Raw genomic sequence first — 24,537 nt, forward strand, 5'->3', positions numbered from 1 at the left:
TACGGGTACATTTAAATTTGAAAAAAATACATAAAAATAGAATGAAAAGCATAAACATATAGAAAAGTAGCCGATATTTTCAAAATCTCAACCGACGTTTGTTACTATGATCAGTAAATCAGTATCACTGCTGCGGGTCATGGATCCTGATCCTCTTATAATAGAGTTCTACTTCTACAAAAGTGCAACCTACAAAAATATCTAGTGAGACCAACAGAGCGGCTCCAAATGCAGCAGAGATTAGGCAATCAAACCCAACTTCCTCAACTGTTAAATTCCCAAAATATCCTGATTTTTCAGGACAAGTTGAAGTCTTGAGGGAAACCATTGGCTGCAATTCTTCTCTTTATAGAGAGAGGGAGGGAGGGAACTCTTCGAATTCCTTGAATTCGTTTTCGTTTGCATAAGCCCTAGATCGAAGGAAGAACGCATCGATCAGAGTGCGATCCAACCCTTGGAAGAAGAATTTAGGGCTGGGGAAATTAGGTTTTTTCTTTCTCATTTGAGGGGTTAGGGTTTAGGTGTTGATTTGGCGTTCGAGTTTTTGAGTGGAATTTGGGTTTTCTTGAGAGGTTTTGGGTGGTGGAGAAGCGATGGCAGTGGACGGAGGCGAGTCGGATTTGTCGTCGAAGCCAGCCGGTAACTCCGTCGAGGACGAGGATGAAGGCGAGTACGAGAGCGATCCCGATGCGGGGGTGCCATTGGGGCCACGTCGGAGGGAGGCCAGTGACGATGAGGATGGGGAGGAGGAGGCTCCCGAGAGGAGGGATCGGAGGGCGGTGATCGGAGCGGAGGAGGAGTCCGATGGAGAAGGTAGGCCGGGGGCGTACGAGTTGGAGGAGGAGGAGGAGGAGGAGGAGGAGTTTGAGGAGTTGGAGGAGTTGGAAGAGGAGGAGGATGTTGGGGAGGCAGGCGATGCTGGAGAAGACGTGGTCCAGGCGGTGTCTGCGGGAGCTGGTGCGATGATCGAGCGGGGATCAGCCGTCTTGGAGACCGAGACCGCCCTTGCGGCACCTGATTTTCCAGGGAAGAATCAGGCAGCGGCCGCGGTGGAGGAGAAGAAGGAGAGCGAGCCGTTCGCTGTGCCGACAGCAGGGGCTTTCTACATGCACGACGATCGGTTTCGAGACAATGGTGGCGCCCACCACAGGTGTATTTCTTTAGGCTTGCTGATTTCCCGGCAAAATTTGCTCGTTTTCTATCCTTATTCATCAAATGCATTGAGAAATCGCTTGAATTTGCTAATAGTCATCAGCTGATGTGGTTAATCTGTTTTATTGGGTTGCTGGGTGGTCTATCATTCTTTACTGCATGGAGCTACTCATTGGATCTTCTATATTTTTGGTGTTATTTGATTGATTACTTGCCATCTTGATGATGGTTTTTCTTCATTCTGCTGCATTCGGTTTCCAGTTGAAGAAAACTATGTAGTCTAATGTCTAGGGTTCACGTGATCCTATATTTTTCCTATTCATATGAACAAGGAAATGGAGTTGAAGGTTCCTAACTCCACCAAGTTTGCATAAATTTTGGTTCATCAGGAAATTGCAACGTTTGGGCCTAGGTGCAACTTGTAGGAGTTTGTACCAAGGGTCCTTTTCAAGTTAAGATATCTTTCTAGCAACATATGGAAACTTTTATTCATAAACTCTTAGTCTGGGCATCAAGATGGCTGCAGCCACTTTCTAAGTTGTGACTTCTATTTGAGTTCGAGTTTGCACCTCTTGACACAGCAGCCTTTCATGATGATTAATCAGTGTTATGCAATGGAAAGTATACATATAGGATTATGTGTTGAATCTGTGGGGTTCTTTGGATGCACCCATTTGTCCAGAAAAATGGTAAAGGTTGGGTAACTCCCTTGTTAAGCTCAATGCAGTGTTTCACATTATCCTACTTTCTGCATAAACGTGCATATTTATCTGTTTGCCGTTGGATACAGCTTTTGTTTGTGAATATTTCTCTGGGCCATTCTTGTGTATTGGAAATTAGATAGTCACTGGATGGTATTATATGCTTGTAATGTTTATTTTTTGTGACTCTATCTTCAAAATGCCCTCGTGTATCTACTTTTCTTATTTATTTGGTTTTGACTGTGGTCTTGTATATTTTCTGAGTGGAGCTTGTAACATATGCAGGCGTACCCCTGGCGGACGAAGGTTATGGGAATCGAAAGATGATCGAGCATGGGTGCATGATAGGTTTGAGGAAATGAATTTGAAGGAGACACAATACAATGAGGTATGTTGCTTTGCGTTCTTTTTGTAAATACATTTCTGGGAGAAACTGTTCTTCACTTTCAGAATATTCTTCATTTTTGCAATTTCTAAGGCTAGATGAAATTCATTCTTACCCATCACATAATACCGTTCAGTAAAAAAACTCTTTATGCACGTTATTTTTTTTTATATATGGCAACATGGTTTGTTTGTTGAAATATAATTGGCATTCAGCCTCTTATGGGTTGTTTCAAGGTGGAAAGTCAAAACTAGTTTATTGTGCTTTTGTAGGAAAGAAGAGCTTCCAAAGGGTATTTTAGAGGTCGTGGGAAAACTAGGGGCAGGGAACGGGGCTTTGCAAGAGGGAGCAGATCTAGAAACTTCGATGAGAATAAAACTCCAAATGAACCACAGAGGACTGTCAGAGGTAGAGGGCCGAGGAAGTATGAGCCTCTTGTGAAGAACAAATTTGGTATTCCTCCATCACATACTAAACAGTGAGCACGATATAACTCTTCCTCTCGACTCTCGAGTGTTAACATAATTAATTCTTAGATATGGTCATTGACATTGATGATGCTGTTTTGAATTACTTCTTCTCAGGCCTGCAAAATCTAATGAAACGATTGCAAGAACTAGTGGAGGGAGTTCTGTTTCAGTTGCTCTTAGTTTGCAGTCTGGGTCAGTGCCTCCTCGGAAACATGTTCTTGCTTCGAGTTTAAACTCTGCTTCTCCTCCTTTCTATCCATCTGGGGCATCTAATCAAGATATTTCTGCTGCACAAAAAAGGGATGTACAGATTGCAAATGCTGTTAGAAACATAACAACTTCTACCTCCATAGATGAAAATATCAGGGGATCAAACTCTAATGTCTCTGCACGTGGAAAGGCAGTTGTTGATCCTATTGGGCAGGATAGACTTTATGTTGACCAGTCTACACGACCTATCATTGGAAAGACATTGTCCAACATGCACATACAATCATCTGGATCTTCTTCACCTGTCAGTGCTGCTCAGTCTCCTCAATCCAAGGTTCAGGGAAGGGGATTGGCAATCTCTGGACAGCTGAATTATCAGTTTGCTCCATCTGCCAGCCCAATGAGCAGAGTTTCTCCCCAAACACCACTTGCAGCCCTGCAAAGGTCAATTCAAGGCCAGTCGAATATATCTTCAGCTCAGCAGTTGAGCCAGCGGCGTGGAGTTGGACCTCAGGAATCATCTTCTCCTCCTCAAGTTTCATCTGTGACAAGTCTGCCTGAAGTTGGTGAAGTGGAATCTCCCCCAAAGACTGCTTTCTCAGGGAATGTGAAGGTTAGTACTCAAGGAAGTGGAAAGGGCTCTTTCATGTACAGTGGTGCACAAGTTATTGGAGCTGCAAGTGCAACAGCAGTTGGCCATGGTGATCAAAGCTTTCCTCCCACTCCTGCACTTTTGCCAGGTGAAAACTTATGTTATGAACCTTTTCCAAGATTTGTATCTATGTTCAGAACAGTGCTGCATTTTCATGTATTATTCAAGTCAAATGCTTTATCCTGTTGTATATGATTTTGATTATTGAATTGGTCAGCATTTGAAAGTGGTCCTATTGAGTGCATTAGGAGACATGGAATGAGAGCTTTATATGCCTCTTAAGTTTAAGAGGCTGCATATGACGTTATTAAGCTTACTGAGGCAGAAGGTGATAAGGTTCTCACAATGCAATTGTGAAGATGTGTAACTAATAACATCATAAATGCATCAATGTGTTCATAAAATAGGAACCCAGGAGGGGAGTATCCTGGTGTTTTTTTGTAATTGATGCTAACACAAATAAGAATATATGTCGTTTCAAAGGCAAGTATATGACCACCTCATTTGCAAACTAGTTCTATATTTTGACTTTTTGAAACAGATTCTGTGGTGGTTGACTGCATGAATCTTGTTATTTTCATTGTTAAGATTTCTTTGTAACTGTATTCTTTCAACGCTTGGAAGTGGGTGTGGGTATTTTTTTTTCATGTTTTCTGTTACATGCATGCCACAAGTGGATCCCTTTCTTCTTGTTTTACAATAACAGTTGATAAACTTTGATGCATCGATCATCTACCAGAGTGTTTGAATGGTCAGATCTCAAATCCTAGGAGATGGAATGCTGTATTGTAGATCTCCTAAAAGACAGGGATTTGAGATTCCTTTGGGTTAAAAAAAACGGGACCTCCAGCCTTCTGGATGTTCTTTAATACATGTATTTAAGATGAAAGGGGCCCTATATATTCAAGCAAGTTTTCATTTTTTCCATTTTGCTTTTTCAAACCATACATTTTGTTTATTTTGGTTTCTGGATCTGCAGTTATGCAATTTGGAGGTCAGCATCATGGTGGTCTTGGGGTTCCTGCTGTTGGCATGGCATTTCCTGGATACATGGCACAACCACAAGCTGGCTTTGGCAATTCTGAGATGACATGGTATGCATGTTTCCACAACCTTCATGTTTCATGCCCACCACCCTTTGTGTGTACACACGCATGTGCATGCAAGTGCTGCTGAAGTAGATTGTTATCTTAAATTCACGTGGATAAAACCAAAATAGATAAAATTCTTGAAGATGAGCTGTGGAAAATATGAATAGTGGTTTAACATTGTTGACAAAAAGGAGCATATATGTTTTAAATCTGTCACAGGGACACTTCAACTAAGGTGCCACACCTGCGTCCGATGCGGTCAACCTGACCCTGGGTGCAGTCAACGCACCCAGGGTCATTTATGTCCAACTTTTGGACTTTATATATATATATATATATATATATATATATATTTGCCGCACCCCCGCACCCAAGTTTTTTGAAAGTGCCGCACCCCGCACATTCACGTGGACAAAACCAAAATTGATAAAATTCTTTAAGATGAGCTATGTAACACAGACTCTTCTAGCAGGTCACCGCACCCGCCAACTTTCTTTGTGTCAGGTGAAGTCAACCACACTGAGGTCCATTTCTGTCCAAAAGTAGATTCAGTTAATCCTAACCAAGTCCATATATATATATATATATATATATATATATATATATATATATATATATATATATATATATATATATATATGCACCTCCGCACCAGTATGGTGTTATTTTTTATTGAAGAGGAATAGAAATTGTATATTGTAAATTTGATTTATTGCATGAATTTATACCTGATGAATTGATATGCTAATTGTTTTTATTTCATTAGTGTTAACTTAAAAATGTTAAAAATTATATATATATCACTGTCACTGATATCGCCGATATTTTGAAAATATCATGATATTTTTGCGATAATATCTTGATATTTTTTTGAGAAAAAATTCTTTTTTTTATTTTAAGTTTGCATTTCCTATTTTTTTGTTTCTTTTCTATTTTAAAACCATTAAAACATGTTTCTTTATAGTTTTGAAAGAAAAATAATGCAAAACTTATTATTTTCTTAGCTTTTTTGTTGTTATTTATATATTTTTCTTTTTTTTAAACTCCCGAGATTCATCAACTTTTGAAAATCTCTCCGAGAAATATCCTCTTCGAGAAATTATCTTTAACGATACAGGTGACCAGAAATATCCTCTCCGAGAACATGTGTTTGAAATTAATCTTGTCCTTCCTTTTTGCATGGTTTTGCCAAGTGGGCGGCCAAAATACAAGTTTGGAATTCATATAGTCTGACTTTTTTCCTACTAGATGCATGTGCTGAACTAGAAGTAGGTCATTGACCTAACTGGCTCAAGCAATCTCTTATTGTTTTCTAGAAGAAAGCAAGTGCTTGGAAAACTTGTATTTGCATGATATGATTTTTAAACGTCACATGGTCTACTCTATATGCTCAGGTAGTGTCCGGCTTGTTTTCCCAGCACCCATTCTTGATATTTATGCTTTTGTAATATGTAATGCTGCTGAAGGTGTTAAATTGCAATCATTTTATGTTGTTATATGTATCATGTAATTTTGGTATTTGATATTAAATGTAAGTACGCATATTAGATAAAAATTAGGCAAGCACCGAACAACTACTTTGGGAGTTGACCTGCATCCATGAGCTCCTTTTTCTCTCTGGATTTTTCTGAGATTCACCTGCCATAGGCTGGAAGGTGGGCATTGAGTTATTTATGGTTTTTGTCTTAATCTGTTAAAAAACAGATGTAATGTTATTCTTTTTGTCTTCTCCTGTCTCAGGTTACCTGTGCTGGCTGGCGCTGCTGGAGCTCTAGGGGCCTCATATTGTTCCCCTTACATTGCTTTAGATGGTGGATACTATACTCGCCCATCAGGGCAAACATCATCGGCTGGTGCCTCCAGGTAAAGCTCGTATTGTTTTTATGGTTGTTGCTGCATTATGTTATTCCTTTGTTTGTGTTTAGATCTGAAATCCATCACAATATTTTATTTGTTATAGTTGCAGTTGTTGGTCTTTTGCAACCAGAATATTCATATCCATTTACCAACCTTCTCGAATATATATTTATTTGAACCTTGTTTTACATGTATTTTGGACTTGTCTTATGATTGTGTAAGAACAATTATGGCTGGTTATCAATTGGGTATGAGTAAGACTGCATAGGGCTGACACCTCATGCCACTCATTAGGATTGTCACCTGATCGGCTTAGTCTTAACTCTTAATTCCTACTACCTTGAGTTGAAGTTCCATCTCCATCCAATAAGAAGAGAAGTCTCAAATATCTCTCTTGCATGATATTATTGCAACATTTCTTTGAAGTGAGATTGACTGTTTCTGGATTTTCTTATTTGGAAAATTTTGAAATGATATTTTACTTGCCACGTTTTTTTTTCTGTGTTTGTTTGGATAAAAAGCACTAGGTGTCTTGAGGAAGCACAAATTAGGTTTTAGTTTATCTGATGCCGTGGCCAAAAAGAGCATAAATGTATAAGAAGATATGTGAATCAGACATTTTCTTTGTGTGTAAATGTCTCGTCATTAGGGAAGGTTATAAACTTGAAATCAGCTTCTCCCTAGAACCACTCATTACTACATTGTCATCATCATTATAGTATACCATATTCTGAATTGATAGGATTCTTAAGCTACTATCTCTGCAGCATGAGAAGTGAGAACCTTTAGAATTTCATGATGTTGTGTCTTGTTTGCTGGTCACAAGGTTTAACGCCTTGTGATCATTGTTTTGTTCCTCAATTCATAATGCCGTATTTGAATTATTAGAGACAAAGCTTGATTATTGGAGGGATATGTTTATGTAGCCATCTGTAATTTCTTAGCAAAGAACTTTTTTGTTCTGTGTTTTTTTGAGCTTTATGTGAATGACTGAATTTTTAATGCAACAGAGATTCCAATTCAAACAAAGTGGAGAGCACATGGAAATCCCCACAAAGACCTGGTAAAGAATTTTGCTGAGGCTAGAAAACACCATATTCATTACAGTAATTTGCCACTATATCTTCTTCTTGACCTTTATTTATTTATTTTTAACTTTTCAGCTGAGCTTGTGAATGATGAATATGGTCCAAGGCAGAACAAGCCTCGCAGGCAAGTTGTAACTTCTGAAGAAATTTGAATGGAACCGGTTCTAGTAGTGTATTTTGACTTGCACATTTGATCTTACCTTCCAAAAAAAACTGAACATTCAATTGTTTTCTACAGATATTCTGAAATGAATTTTGGCCAGTGAAGTACATGAAATGAGTGCCTTCAAATAAGAAGCTGAAGGTCGAAGGCTTGCTCTGCCTGCTGCACTTCATTCTCTATACAGTTGTTGCTATTCGATTGATTATTGATTCGAAGGGTTTTGTACTGCAGGACTGCTTCCCTCGGGCCCTTGGTGGTATCTGGCCTTTATCTGGGACCACTTTGGGCAGTTTAAGTATCAAAAATTTCATAGGTATGTCACCTAGCCTTTTTAAATTAATATGCTGTGGTTACTAAGATCCAACTGCTCATACGAAATAGAAGCGAGTTGCTTTTTATGTTTATAGAACCTTCAAGACTGTAAATGTATCAATCTTGGCGTGAGTTTATTTTTACATGTCATTCTGTCATTGTACGATTGTAGGCTGCGTGCTATGCCTCTCTCCAACTGTTCATACACTGCATTTCTCCATTTTTTCATCCATTGACCAAATTCTGGTAATGGCTAGATCAATGGTCTCCAGCAAGTCCTGCTGTCTCAGAGTCTATTGGATGAATAGTCTTGTCTTATTTTTTTATAATCAGATTACTCCGTTCTTAAGTCATCTTGTGGGATAACTTCAAATACTTGACATTTAGCTTAATTTCTCTGTAGATGGAGTTCTAAAGTATTCTCTAAAGAATTTTCGGACAGTTGTTTGCCCCGTCCCTCTGCATGTGGCTGATACATGTGATTACTGTTTCTAGCGGTTGGATGGGTTTTCACTTTCCTTGTAATTCTGGTAAGGATGCCTCGTGGCAGATTCTCTTTGTGGCTTTTAGCTGTCTTTCTGAACATCCAACCCTGAACTTTGCAATGTCTCTGCTTGGATTTTCAGGTTGTGGCTTGTGGTTCCCTGAAAGCTTGTGGAAGTACATGGGCGCACTTTGGTTTTTCCCCCCTTTTTTGTTTTAATCATATCTCCAAAGTACTATAAATAATGTGGTTAGGCTTATTACCTCGATCGGATCTATATCCAATAATGCAAGCATTTGAGCTTACTATCTGCCGTCTTTATTGGAAGAGATGATTGTTGGTGCCTTTTTCCCTAAATTTGCCAGCTGTCTTTTTTTAATGATTTTTTTAGTTTGACTAGTTCACAATGGAAACTTCATGAAGTACCACTAAAACCTTGGTGAACGATGGATAAAACCTTGAATCTGTGATTTTTAAGGCCGTGTTTGGAATGTGAGAAAGTAGATTCATTTTTGTACCAAAATGAGTACTTTCTCATGTAACAGCAGTTCAAATCAAACATTAGATTTGTTATCCTAAGTCAATAGTAGAATAAAATAAATGGGTCAAATGAATTTCATGGTATTCTAAGCCACGCCACCTTTCACCCATATGCTCAACTCTCTCTCTCCCTCTCTCTCTGGGATGCATGTGCGTTGATGCACATGCTTCTTTGGTGCTGATTTACTTGGTAGCATTTCACCCATATGCTCAAACAAATCATGTTAAGAAGGCTCCATCTTCTTGGCTGGGGGCAATCATTGTATGTCATCTAACAAGGGACGACCATGGTTTGAAACCCATGGAGGGCCGAAGTTGGGTGCATTTTTTGGTGGACAGGGATGACCATAGTTAACAGAAGCGCCTCCTTAAGAGGGGAAGTGAGTTTCCCTGGAATCGCATTTCAAAAATTGGGAAGCACCACATCTTTCACAAAAGGGTGGAACTCACTTTCCATTTGCGCGAAGCATGCTTCTCACTGGCTTCTCATATCACATCCTTATTGTATCTTTTTTGTTTCTCTCCCTTTCTCATTTTCCCTTGATTTTTCCTTTTTTTTTATGTTTTTTTTTTTTTTTTTGCTTTTCACTCGTTTCTCCTCATTTTCTTCATGTTTTCTGTTTTGCTTATCACATGCTTCTACAATTGCTTTTAAAACGAATCCTGCTTCACGCTTCATACTACTTTTTAACACTTGCTTCCTCACTTTTGTTTCACTCATTGCCTCCTTATCCATTTCGCCTCAGGTAACTATGGTGGGGACTTCAAGGGTTTCTACCAGTCCAAGGTCTATTAATGTGCAATAGGTGATTGGTTGGCCAAAACCAAGAACAATTTTTCTGGGTTTGCTTAATAAGTGCGCGTTTGCTTTTCTGCCTGGACATAGTTGTGATAAAGTATTCCACGACTAGTTGCCATATTTTATGTTGATCTTGAATTTAAGAACCAAACGTAAATGGTTTCATTCATCACAAGGCCAGTGAGTTACTAAACAGACTTCGATCAAACCAAAATCTACTAATTAGCAGAATGTGAGTTCACACAATTAAATTAGTAGATTCCAACTAAGGTTCAAAACTTTTTTGTATACTACCTCAAAATTTTGTTCTTAGTCTGTTTGGATCTGATTTACGGAATAAAATTATAATGCAATTCTTGCAAAACCTCATTAAAGCAGATTCAGGTTGGTCGAGTATTCTGCCCAAACAAGTGTGAGCCATACTCTCAAATATCACGAAGACACTGAATTTTTCATGGGGAATTCAAAGGCTGCGAAAATATACACAAACTTGCCCAGTTGGAACATATTTCATTTTCATAACGTTTTTAATGATATTAATATTTTGATATTGTATATTTCTAACTTATTTTTTAATTATACATATTTTGAGAATTTCTTGATATTTTCCTAGAAGCAAATTACTTGTCTACCTGTCAAAACAAAAGCACTTTTGTCTGTGGCAAGACTTTCTCTTGGTGAAGGGGTGATCATGAGAGTCCTTTACGGTGTGTTTGGATTCAAGGAATTTAGTGGAATTGGAATCCAGTATCTACAAAATCCATTGGCCATTTTTCCATCACGGAGGAACTTTGTGAAATTAGATTCAATTGCACCAAATTCCCTGAATCCATACACACCTTTAGGAGGTGTTTGACAGCATTGAGAAATAGTTAACAGAAGACTTATCGAGGCGAATAGTCAGACCCCTTGGGTTGAAGATTCCACAGTAAGAAAATTAAGGAGTAGGGTAATCCATTATCGGCCCATTTGGCTTGTCATTAGGATTTATCGGCCTAGTTGTCTTAGTCCTAAGAAATCAGGTAGCCCTTTGGCATAGCCAATGAGAACAGTGGAGTCCCCCGCCAGTGAATGGCTCATTAGAGTTTCTAAAAGCAATACGTGATCTTTATCCCAATTGGATATTCAATGAGTGGTGGAGCCTGCCACTGCTAGTGTTGTCGACCCATTTGAAGTATAGAGGAGATTTTATCAGCCCAAATAAAATTGAGACTTATGGGCCCTTCGGATCTTCGGTGGGAATGTGAATCAGACATATTTTACCCATAAATTATTTAATATTTTTTAACCTATATCCCTAAAATATGGATTTAAATTAATATCTAGATCTATTAAAAATATCTACTTGGATAATGTTCATATATGCTTAAAGGATCCAATCACTATTTGAGCATGACTCTAGATCAATATCCAAAACCAACAAAAGATTTAGATCGAGCTTTTGAACCTCGAATTTTATACCGATTTGACTCAAATTCAATGGGGTTCAAGCTTACTTCAAAAATCACACATCGGAATAAAAGAATTTATTAAACCTTTAAAGATTTCAAGTATTATAAAAGGGTTTGGCATAGTGAGCAGACAGTTTAGGTTCAAATCCCATGCGCGGCATCCCTTGCTCAAGCTGAAGTGTGGCGACGACTTGGGGGCAAGAGGTAAGCACTGCCAGGACACTGACCGTAAGTACGACAGGGCGGAGCGAACACGGCTAGGCCTCTGATCTTGAGAGTGATTTTTTTTTTTAAATATAAAAAAATGTATTCAAATGGATTTCAAGGGTTTTACCAACCAAGGCTTGACAATGTGCAATTTGAAAATTATTTTCTAGCTGATATTTACGTTTTTATCAACTGGGTAATATCTTATTTTTTTCACAATTTTCTTGAAAAAAAGGACGATATTTGTCACACTGCACTATACTAATACAATGCGTCGGAGTCAGATCCAAGCCCGAACCCGATCCCTTTTTCATCTTTTTTTTTTCCGTCGGGACTCTAGACTGGTTCAGTTCCGATTCCACCCGATCCGAATAAACTAAAAAAAACCCTCATATTTCCCACCGTTGGGACGCGATTCAAAATCTTGAAAAGGGAAGAGTAAGAAGAAAGAAGAAGAAATCCGAAGCCCCACGATTTCGTCCTCTCTATCGCTCCATGCAGCGAAGGAATGCTCCGTCAGAAACGAGAATGGTGGAGGACGACTCAAACCCTAACCCTAACTGCGTATTTGACCCGTTCGCTTCCCTTCCGCTTCTCTACTTCCTACCACTATCCGTCAAAACCCTACCGGCAGCGGCGTCTGGGTCGAACGGCGACGATCTCGAAGCGATTCACGAATTCTTGAAATCTAGGGTAACGATCTCTCTCTCTCTGTATAATTTTTCTTTAGATCGGCAGTTTTTTGCAGTGTGTGTATGAGCTTATGAATGCTGATGGTTTTGATGCCAAACTTGGGAAGAAATGGAAGAGTTTTGAGGTTTTTTAGGGTGAACATCTGAAATTTGTTTCGGATCTTTTGATCTTTTTTCTGATCAGTTTTCTCCTTTTCTTCTGATGAATCTATTCTCCGTGATTTCATAGAAAAAGGCTATTTTTGGTGATCGGGAACTAGAAAAAGTGAGTTTATTAGCATTGTTATCTCTCTCCCGATTCTTGTTCTCTCAGTGCTTTTTTCTTTGTTTATTATCTGCTTTTCTTGCCTTCATCCGTCTCTAAATATATATATCCCTTGATTGATTTTTGATTGGTTTTGGTAATGTTCTAAATATCCTTTGTGAATTTCCTGTCAATAAACCGCTTGCTCTGTCGTGGGGAAATTGTCAAATCAGGGATCAGAGCCCATACTCAAGCATTTTTGTTTACGGTGTTTTATTGCCAATTGTCATTTCAGGAATTTCACGGATGAGGGATCTTATGACCTCTAGGTCGAATGATAGATGTTTGTTCATACTCCTGCATGTGCTTCTTTGAGTAAATTTTAAATTTTCTTCGAGATTTTTAGTGGTTAGCTTGTAATAAGGTAGGATTGTTAGTCACAATTTGCTGTCCAAAAGAGGTTCATAAGCGCTATAAAATACTCTCTAAGAAAAAAAACGCTATAAAATGATCAGTGATGACAGCTTGGACAATGATTATTTCATCAGGAAGGGAGAGAAAACGGGAGAGAACTTAGACCTACACGTTTAGTTGCAAAAAAGAAGAAAAAGTTAAAAGGGAGGACAGATTAAGAAGCCCCCATTTCTACAAAGGAGGAACCTGTTGCCGCTTCTTCGAATTGCAGCAACAAGTTGCCCCCACCAAGCTCCCCGAAGGGCCCAACGAGAGCCCCTTGCACCAAGCGTTCGTGCACAGGAGTGCACAGGGACATGTTTGAGCGCCACACTGTGAGGTCAGCCAATGCCCACACACACAAAAGCAAGTGCTGGCAGTGAGACGCGGGCCACTCCGCTGCTGGTGTTGCTGTGGTTCTAAAAGTCAGAATTATATCGGACCTGATTCATGCATAACTATAACCATTATCAACCTCTTGCACACAGGCAACCTATTTTTAGCATGTTTTGATTTTCTTTATTCATCATTGTCTTTCTTTCTGATGTTGTCATTGTCCTGCACTGCGCTAAAACTGTGGAATCATTCAGAAAATGTATTCCAGGTCTCTGCCTCTCGTTTGATGCATATGAAAGTTGAGGCTTCAGAATCTGCCGCACTAAGGATCATTTTTATTTAGACTTATTACACAAAATTACCATGGGATCCATTATTTTGTAGTCACCTATAGTACCTGAAGCAGATTTGTTTGCCTTTTTTCTTGATGACTTTGATATGGAGTTTCATGACACCATGGCTTTAATTATGTGGGGTGAGCATCAGGTTTAGATACATTGAGGCCACTTTTGTTGTATGAGGTTATGTTTGTAACCCTGGTCAACAAATCTAGTGGCATGTGGAAGACCCATGAAGTGTTGAATATCAATAACTTCTTCATGCAAAGTTGTGCAAGAAACCAAAGCGGTATCGCTAGAGGCTCCCAACAAGCACGTGGTTAGGCCTCTGATACTTTTGGTGAACTTCGGCTTCCATCCGTTCTGCATTTTAGGGCCAATCAGCCTCCATTCTACTTGTACTATATGATTGAAGGCTATGTCACACGGACTCTTCTAACAGGGCACCACACCCGCGTCGCACTCGCACCCAGGCGGGTGCGACCCTTGGACACAACTTCCTTTGTGTTAGGTAAAGTCGATCACATTGAGGTCCATTTCTATCCAAAAGTAGATTCAGTTAACCCTAATTAAGTCCATTTTTATCTATATATTATATCTATCTATATATATATTATCTCTCTCTCTCTCTATATATATATACAGTGTTAACTTAAAACTGTTATATATATATATATATATACACACACACACACACTCCCTGCACCCAAGTTTTTTTAAAGTGCCGCATCCGCATCTGCACCCGCACCTATGTGACATTGATTGAAGGTCATTGGGTAATTATTGAAAGATCTTGATTCTAGGATGTTGAGGACATTTTTGGCTTGTCTCTTGTGAGTTTGAAGCTCTACTCGTTATTGTTCCTTAGAGTCCAATTCTTAAGGATAGGAGGGCATTATTCAACTGCCAGTGTGTAGCTGCTAGGGAAGGTATTCATATGTTACTCTATTTACCACTACCAGTTTTAGTGGTCTCATTCTAGTCATTTCTGGGATTTGAATATTTCCTATAAAACTTCTATGAACTTATGATCCTTTTATTGTTTTTATGGAAGCCTACTAGAGCATATATGTGTAATTCTTTATAACCAAAGTTTATTGGCATCATTTGTTGTAATCAAGAAAAGGGCTCCTGTTTCTGGTCAGCTAGTGCTAAAGTCAGCTTAATAGGCAGTTTTTTTTTGAACTAGGAGTTTGGCTGTTGTTTTACATTTTGGTCTTGTAGATTACTGTTGTTTGTTGAGATAATGGATTGACTGCCAAAGGTTTAGGATCTTTAGTACTTGCTTGTCACAACTGGTTGACTTGCACTCTCTTTTTCTTGTTTAGTTGGTAGATATTGTAAAGAAGCGGCTTTGAATATATTGGGTTCAATAATGAACCAATACACATGCACATGAAGTGCGAATATACCCACTAAAAGGAAAACACAAGCACATAATGTGCTAACACATAAACCCACAAAGGGGCAAAAATGCCTATAAGGCATAAGTTAATATCATTGAAGAAAATAAAGGTGTAACACCCATTACATGGAGCAAAAGCTCCTTATTGGAGTGAAGAATACAAAGGGGAAAGCCCCTATTTATAAGCACAAAAAGGGACCACCTTGGGGGCTCCCAAAGGAGACGTTGGAGAGCCCCCAACAGTCACATTTGTGACCGTTGGGGGCTTCCAAAGTCTCTATTGGGAGGCCCCCAATATGGTACGAATACGAAAAACAAAAATAAAAAAAACAGAAAATAAAAGAAATATTACAATGCATATTCCAATTGGAATATGCGTAAAATGACAAATTACAAGAATACCCTTGAGGGTATTTTAGGAATAGAAAAAAAATATATATATATATATATATATATATATATATATATATATATAAATAGAGATATGTATACATATGTATACGTATCTTTATATATATATATAAATATATATATATATGTACATTTAAGGATTATATTTCAACATACATATATGTGTACGAGTACACATATTTTAACACCCCCTGTCAATCTTTGCGGGGAAACGAAAAGATTGAAAAAAGGGCAAGACTCCAAGAGGCTTTGGTAAGGATGCTATTGAAACTTGAAAATGCCTTCCTCCAATTATCTTCTAATGGTGAACACATTTCCCGATCCATCCAGGGTACTTCTTTTTATCATATCTCCAAGATCCTGTGGAATAACAACAAAGAACAAGTAAAAAATATCTCTGCACTTTATTAAATGGAACATTCCTAACAAGGTGCAAAATTATAACTTATGCATAGAAATTTGAAGCACAAGATAGGATAATTACTTTAGCATGAAAAGAAAATTTAGAAAACCAAGGTTTCAAAATCATATATCATGTTAAATAGTGGGCGGAAACAAATTGCAAAAATGCATAACGCATTCATAAGGTCCAACATTGGACAAACACAACCCCATAATGGGGAATAACACAATGGTCCACTAAGGGACACCACAAGAAGCCTACGAAGAGGCATACGTTATATAAACTTCATTGAATGAGGGCCTAAAAAGCCAAAATGAGCATATGCATATACTATCATGAAATTAAACAACACTTAAAAGAAACATTAATGAACATGCTCCAAAGTTCCAAACATATAGAAAGATAAGGGTTATTGATTTTAGCAATTCCTTTGAAAGCGATTTCAAGAGGGAAATGCTTCAAGAGCATAAAAAGAGTGTATGAAGCACAAGATTTCAAAAAGATTTTAAATCCATTTAAGAGGCAAAATAATGAGTGTTATTTGAGTAGAGAACCTCACACTTTTAGGAAAATCTCACTCAAATGACAAAAAAACTCATTTTGCATATCAAAAAGTGGCCAAAAAACCATAAGCACTTAATATATAGATTAAATGCCAAAATATTGATTTGATTTTAAAATATGCATATCAAAGATATGATTCACTTGTAAAAAGAAAGCAAAAAATGAATGTAATTTCATAACTTTCAACAATAGTTCATCCACTACAAGCAACTACCTCATTAGTCCTCCAAACCCCATAAATCAAGTGTATAAGCTACTAGATCAAGAATATAAATATAATGCCATTAAAGGCCAAATGCCACACACAAAGGTGTGCAAAAGAACCTCTTGTCTACATGTAATAATACTTGAAATGAGTGCATCAACGATAAGAACAAGAGAATACACACCAACATGGACCAAAAGCATCTCTTGTCTACGTAAAAATACACTCAAGACCAAGTATGTTCAGCTACTAGAACAAGAGTATCAAGCCAACCATGGGCTAAAAACACAATACATCTCTTGTCTACATAAAATGACACTTGAATTGAGTGAAAGAAGCCAACCATGGGTATACATCTCAACGACTAGAACAAGGACACAAATGCCAACATAGACTAAAATCACACACCATGGTGTGAATCAACGTGCCTTGTCTACATATAATAACACTCAAGACAAGTGTGTTCAACTACTAGACCAAGAGAACAAAAGCCAACAAAGGGCTACCAACACAAAAAGGTGTAATAAAATTCTTGTCTATATATGATGACACTTAGATATGAGTTATAAAAGGAGAAGACTTTTGAGGCAATAAAACTTGTAATGACAAACATATAAATAAAACCTTGAATCAATAGAACAATATTTTTCAAAAAAGAATACCCATATTTTGGAATAAACTATGTAAAAGTATCTTCAACAAGATACTACAACCGATAGAACAATATTCTTGAGAATAAATGTGTGAACATACGCACACCAAGAACACTTGTGCACAAAAGCACGAAATCACAAATGTGCAAATGCACTCATAAGTTTCATAAACAATAAAAGGTTGGGCAATAATCCCTAAAACCTTGATTTTAATATACCTTAAAACATTTAAGGTTTCAAAACATCATATTTCCATCACATATATAAATAAGAGCATCCATAATATCAATGGCCAAAATCAAACGAGTGACACACTCATAATTAGAGATCATATACCAAATCATTCTAGAGTCCTAAGGTGCCCATAACTCACCTCAACCACCATCTATAATATGGCAAGTGGATAATCTAAAATGACATAACACAAGGTGCCCATAACTCACCTTAACAATTATCTCTAATATAACAATAGGGCCATAAAAAAGGATTGATGCATCATATACCTTGTGATGGATAGAAGATAAATGCCATAAAAGGGCAATAAACTCTTAGGAAAAACATTTTCCAAATATGTGATTTTACAAAGAGGGCCGACTCAAAGGTCCAACATAATTAATCACGACAATATGCCATATACCAATAATGTTGCATATATACGAAATTATGTTCAATCATGATCATTATAAAAAGACTTAGTAAACACAACATGAAATATTTAAGCTATGTCATGTGTGAGAAAGGAATTGGAATAATCCAAGAAACAAATCAAGCCTTTATAATTTGCAATTATATGTATACCAAGATGTAAAATGACAATAATCTTAAATGTGCAAATTTAGGACATGTACCAAGATATTGCAGAAGCATTTATAATGATAAAAGAAACAATCTTACAAGTCCATTAAGGGATAAAAACAAACACAAGCCCTAAAGAAGGCAATAAAAACATCTCTTTATTGAAAAGAGAGTACCATGTGTAAATGTCTATGAATAGACAATACGCATATAAGCATAAATATTTTATAAAAGAAGTGTACGAAGACACTCTCGCAATCACTTGAACAAAATACGCAAAAAGCATAATAAAGGCAAACATGCAATAATGCATGTATTTCATAAAAAGGAACAAATGCTTGAGTCTCTCAAGCTTTAATTATGCAATTATATGCTTGATAAATGCAATTTAAGACAAAGAAGACCATATTATGGCCAATGTAGGCATCCTTAGAGATACAATCAAGAGGTTTTGAAACCTTATGTGAAAAATACAAACAAACATGTTTATAAAGTTCCATCATTAGAAGAAAAATAAAAAATTAATGAAATCTTTTATACCAAAGGATGCAATAGATACACTATGCATTTTATATAGTGTGAGAAGATTTTTAAAAGATCTTTCCTAATGAACACAATGGTTCATACAACATATTTATCACAAAGAATTTTTCAAAATTCTTTAAATAAACCAAAACCATTGAGAGACTTTTAGGAGTTCATAAATATTTATCATTAACAAGAACTACTTAGGGTTCATAAAAAAGTAAACTACAAAGATTTAGATGTGAGAAATTCTCATACAAGAATTATATAAAAAATTTAGCAAAGATCATTAACTTATACAAGAATTATATAAGTTATCACAAAAAAATGCACTAAAAACCATACACAAGAGTTTTTAAGCAAAGATCATTAATTTAGCAAGAAATTATATAAAAAGTTAACTTATAGGTTAATCACGAAATTTTTATGAAAAAATCATAAATCTCACATAATTGAAAAACAATTTTGCAAAACATAAATTACTATTATATGTGATGAGGAATCGATAAATATATAACCAAGAATTATAATAAACAAATTTACCAAATTTAAAAAGAGATATTTTAAAATATACGAACACGCGAAATGTGAAAGGAAATGATTCAACTATCAAAAACACTAAATGTGCAAGAAAAATAGTTTCATAATGCATAATATGTTAAGAAAAGAGATACATACCGAAAACTTCTAAAAAGGAGAGGAATAATGAATACTTCACCATTTCTTGAGCACCACGCTTTCCGTTGCACCAAGAGACAACCCCATCGTAACCTTGCTCTGATACCATGTAAAGAAGCAACTTTGAATATATTGGGTTTAATAATGAACCAATACACATGCACATGAAGTGCGAATATACCCACTAAAGGGAAAACACAAGCACATAATGTGCTAACACATAAACCCACAAAGGGGCAAAAATGCCTATAAGGCATAAGTTAATATCATTGAAGAAAATAAGGGTGTAACACCCATTACATGGAGCAAAAGCTCCTTATTGGAGTGAAGAATACAAAGGGGAAAGCCCCTATTTATAAGCACAAAAAGGGACCACCTTGGGGGCTCCCAAAGGAGACATTGGAGAGCCCCCAACGTCTCTATTGGGAGGCCCCCAATATGGTACGAATACGAAAAACAAAAATAAAAAAAACAGAAAATAAAAGAAATATTACAATACATATTCCAATTGGAATATGCGTAAAATGACAAATTACAAGAATACCCTTGAGGGTATTTTAGGAAGGGAAAATATATATTTATATATATATATATATATATATATATATAAAGATACGTATACATATATATATATATGTATACGTATCTTTATATATATATAAATATATATATGTACATTTAAGGATTATATTTCAACATACATATATGTGTACGAGTACACATATTTTAACAGATATGTCATTGAGATTCCTTTTTCTCATCCAGTTGGTAGCTATGCTATTCACTAGCCATTCCTGTGAATTGTGAAATACTATAGTTTAATTTCCCCTTGTTCTTTTTTTGCATGGTAGTTTGGTAGTCCAGTCATCAGTTCACTTGGTTATGTGCTTTTACCTATTATTGGCTGAAATTGGGAATATTTGAGTTTTTATTTTCTCTCCAAAGGTTTGCTTTAACATAAATACTTTGATGTGTGCTTGCTACTTGTTTTCACTGAAAGGGAGATGGAACTAATAACTGGTTATAGATTGTCTCAATAATTTTGAAAATATCATGATATTATCATCATATTTTCATGAAAAATCAAAGGTTACAAAATGTCTGCACTTTTCAGTATGCCATGATTTTTTCTTGAAGATCTTTTCGGTGTAAATGAATTTTTTGGTCAATTTCTTATGTTTTTCTGAATCTAGAATATATTTTGAGTTTTTTATATTATTAAATAAACATCATGTCTTATCTTTCTCTCTATCTGAGTTTTCTTTCAAAGTTGTCAAGATCTTTAGTGTGCCAAAATCCTTTCAAATTTTGTCTCTTGAGAAATTGACACTATAAGTATTGGTGACTGATTAAATTGCATTTGGAGTTTTTCATTTACTTTGGGATTTTAAAATCTTAATAAAATCAGGGGATATGATGGTCATAATTACAATGAGAAATATGTGATCAATTTTGTCTATTGATTTAGTTGATGCAATGCATGTTGGTATTTTGAAGAATTTATGATGACTTAGAAACTTTCCAGTTTCCAGGTTGTTATTAAATTTCATGAGAATTATGAATTTTGATCATTCAGGTATCAAATATCTCAAATCAAGTATCAGTGCATGTGCAAGGGATTGTTAACAGCACAAAAGAATTGGTAAAGGATGTAAGTACACGCCAACCTTTGATAGAAATGGACATGAATAGATTAAAAACAAAGGAGTGTAGCAAGCATGCCATGGCTGAAAGGAAGGAAAATGATTTGCAAAAGCGGCGACCTGGTTTGGGACGGAAAAGGGCTCGGTTTAGCTTGAAACCAATAAGGTAAATTTATGGTCCTATTGATGATTTTATTTGAGATGCAAGATAACGACTCTGACATATAACTTTGTTGTGACAGTCAGGAAATTTTGGATACCAGCAGAAAACCTAATCTTGATCAATTGGAAGATCCAGAAGAGTTTTTTTCAGCATACGAACGACAAGAAAGTAATCATTCATGTGCTATTGTTCATGCCTTCATAAATGTTCCTCATTGAAGTAGTCATTTAGTTACACAACGTCCAAAACCTTTGTTTTATTCATGATCTGAGTTTCCCATTACAACTTGATGATTTTACATGAATGAAAAGCTAGGTCTTATTCATCATCTCAATATTGTTCATGTAGTTTACTGTTCACCTCATAAGTAAGATTCATTTTTTATTTTCCTCTTCTGATTTCCTTATTTGGAGCTAGATGACTTTGTTGCCCTCAGTTGATCGTAGGCTATGTCACACGGACTCGGCTCCAAGATCGACGCACCCACGTCGACACGCACCGACACGGGTGCGGCTCGGACTCGGTCAACCTGACCTTGGGTGCGGTCAATGCACCCAGGGTCATTTTGGTCCATTTTTTGGATTTTTTTTTAAATTTTCTGGGCTACAGAATTTAAAAAAAATTCCTGGGGGGGGGTGGCGCTGCACAGTGGACTGTGCTGTGCACAGTCACAGACTGTGACTTTGCGGTGTCTTTGCACTTTATATATATATATATATATATATATATATATATATATATATATATATATATATATATATATATATATATATATATATATATATATATATATAGCCGAGTCCCCGTGTCCAAAAATTTTAAAATCGCCCCGCACCCGTGTCGCACCCGCACACATGTGACATAGATCGTAGGCCTTTCCTGCTTTCTGTTTAAGTTTCCTTGATATTATTCATACCTGCTACTGTAGTAATGCTATCTTAGCGGAGAGGATTTTACGTTGAATCCCATTTGAGGCTAGTCCCAGCATGATTGTCAAAAAGAAGTTTATTCTCTCTCTCTCTCTCAAACTTTTGGTGTGGTATTCTATTTGGTCACTTGCTTTTATGTGTATCTTCTTGTTGATTCCTAGATGCTGAAAAGGAGCTGAAGAGATTGAGGGGGGAAACTTTGATAGATCAAATGTCGGATGATCATTTGTCGAGGGCAAGAATGCGTCGTCAGGGAATTCTTGGGTATTAATATGATTAGCCTATATGCTGCTATAATTTTGTGAATTGGGATTTTAGTACAGGATAAAAGTGTTTGATGTGCATCTTATTTAGGAGTTCCTTAAGTTGCATTCTTCTCTGATATCTTATTGTTTTTGGCCTTAATCTCAGGAAGACAGCAACTTACAGGCATTCTTATGCTGCAATTGCTGATAATGCATTCAAATGTGTATCATCTTTGGTGAAGCCTGAAGCTGAAAACAACTGTGTGCCTTCTCCCAGGAACAACTGTAGTGTTTCAAGAAATACATCTCCATTGGTCCATGGAAATGGTATGAACCATGGAATGGTCAAAGACATCATTGATATGGAGGAAATGGAAATGGGTATGCATGAGTTTTTGTGACAGTAGGGAAGAGGAAACTATTTTTGAGCTAGTTGTTTAGTTAGGAGCTTTTTATACTATTTGTGCTTCTTTCTTCCTTTCTTTTCGATCCTATGTATATCACTCCCTCTTATTGATAGAGACCCTGAGGCAGCTCATGTGTTTTCACAGTTTCAGGAACAGCTATAGATCCCTTGTGGGAAAACAACTATGTTGGACTTTTGGGCTCCTTGCTGGATGCTTTTCATGATCCTGATGAAGGGAAAACATTTAACTTACTACAGAAAAGCCTGAACGTGGAACAGATTGATATGCATAAATTCAACCTCCCCAAGCTCAATAGATTCAGTGTACATGATCTTTTGGCTTCTCAAGTATCAGTTTCAAGGACGGACAACACATTGGAATCCAACATTTTGACTGCCTTGGATGAAAAGTGGAGTTCGCCAACCAATGACCAAACACCGAAGGGTTCTCGAGCAGATTCAGAGAATATAAACAGTCCAATGTCTTCACCTACTCCACCTAAAAACCCATTTTCTGCCATTTCTAGTTTTTGTAAGCGTAAATCACAGATAATGACCAAGGGAGATCCATTTGTCTTGCCAGTTATGGCTAGTACTCCTGGCAAAGAATCTTCCTTTGCTACTCAGTTTGAGTTAGAAGTGCCTTCTTCCCCTGGTGGTGTTTGTCAACGAGACACAAGTACATTGACACTTGTTGGTGATCCTGCTTCCAAGGATACCAATGAAAATGTGCTTGTGTTGGGTGATAGTTTGCATCCCGAAGGGCTTAAAGAAGACACTATGAAAGCTAGTTGGAATTCACTGAACACACCAGCAGATGGTTTGGCTGGTCCAACAGATGAAGCGCATGAGAAGAATCTGACTGCGGAGAGTTCAAACAGAACACAATCTACTAGAGATTTGCAGTCACCAAGGCTAGAAGAAGACAATATCAATAGGCAATCATCAGACATTCAGCCAGATGGCTTTGTTTGTCCATCTGATCAGGTAGCAGATGAAATTGCAAATCTAGGGAATTCAATCAGAAAACAGTCAACTTCTGATGGTTATGTTCAGTTTCCAACACTAGAATGTAATGCTATGAAAAATAATTCTCCGGAGATGCCAATAGATGGTGCAACTTGTTTGGCTGGTGAGGTTTCAGTCAGAAACTCAAACAGATCTTCCAACGATGTGGATTTGCAGACTGGTGTGCCCAGTGGCTGCATAACAGACAATGTAAACAAAACTATTTTCTTCACTATTGCAACTGTTATGTGGTCTTTCTTTGCTGTTAGTGCTCAATTTCTGCTGTGAACTTCCAGGTTGAAGAAACGGCCAATCCAGCTGGAGTAGCTCAGCAAGTTCTGGTTGGTGATAATGGTAATGATATCATTCCTCATAGCAGTAGTGCACAGGCATTTAGTATGCTCGTTCATGTAGACATGTTACTTTGTATTTATTATTCAGTATTTTTTTAATCTACATGGATTTGTGTGTGTTTTTTCTGTTAAATTTGGTAGTCATAAATGCAAGATGCATGTCTAAAGACAAAAAAAAATCCCCTTAAATGACAAATATAAGGCATTTGGGAAAAGACTAGAATGTGTACCAGATGACACTTGGACATCAAGTTGTAGCAAAGATGTGGTGAAGCCCTAATTGCATATAATATCTCTGATTCTCCAACCATCTTGTTTAATATGTACATCAATTGGTTGTGGAAGTTTCCACAAGGAGTGTCATATACCTTTTACCTTTCTCTTTCGTGGTAACAATCTAGCTTAATGGTTTTTGAATCTGCCAATCAAAATCTGTATATATGGCACTAGATCATGACCATAAATAGCACAGCTTTCATGGGCATCCTCTAAAATAGTGTAGGTTTACATAAGCATCTTAAAGAGG

General features: G+C 37.0%; 2 protein-coding genes across 2 annotated transcripts; both read left to right on the forward strand.

The window, feature by feature from the left end:
- The first annotated feature begins 461 nt into the window (after positions 1–461).
- On the forward strand, positions 462–8,872 carry LOC149815209 (protein MLN51 homolog). The gene is made up of 12 exons (XM_089989122.1): positions 462–1,150; positions 2,139–2,241; positions 2,511–2,716; positions 2,823–3,658; positions 4,550–4,664; positions 6,402–6,524; positions 7,529–7,581; positions 7,682–7,730; positions 7,845–7,910; positions 8,001–8,082; positions 8,485–8,611; positions 8,708–8,872. The coding sequence occupies exons 1-9, from the start codon at positions 594–596 to the stop codon at positions 7,870–7,872; spliced, it is 2,070 nt and encodes a 689-aa protein (XP_089845248.1). The 5' UTR covers positions 462–593; the 3' UTR covers positions 7,873–7,910; positions 8,001–8,082; positions 8,485–8,611; positions 8,708–8,872.
- A 3,122-nt stretch (positions 8,873–11,994) lies between these two features.
- On the forward strand, positions 11,995–24,150 carry LOC149815210 (uncharacterized). Its single transcript, XM_089988725.1, has 7 exons — positions 11,995–12,255; positions 20,841–21,073; positions 21,150–21,238; positions 22,161–22,263; positions 22,411–22,625; positions 22,796–23,868; positions 23,955–24,150. Exons 1-7 carry the CDS (start codon positions 12,058–12,060, stop codon positions 24,108–24,110), a joined length of 2,067 nt encoding a protein of 688 aa, XP_089844851.1. The 5' UTR covers positions 11,995–12,057; the 3' UTR covers positions 24,111–24,150.
- The last annotated feature ends 387 nt before the right edge of the window (positions 24,151–24,537 follow it).

This window comes from Nuphar pumila, chromosome 15 (assembly GCF_984573655.1).
Source record: "Nuphar pumila chromosome 15, dmNupPumi1.hap1.1, whole genome shotgun sequence".
Classification (NCBI taxonomy): Eukaryota; Viridiplantae; Streptophyta; class Magnoliopsida; order Nymphaeales; family Nymphaeaceae; genus Nuphar; species Nuphar pumila.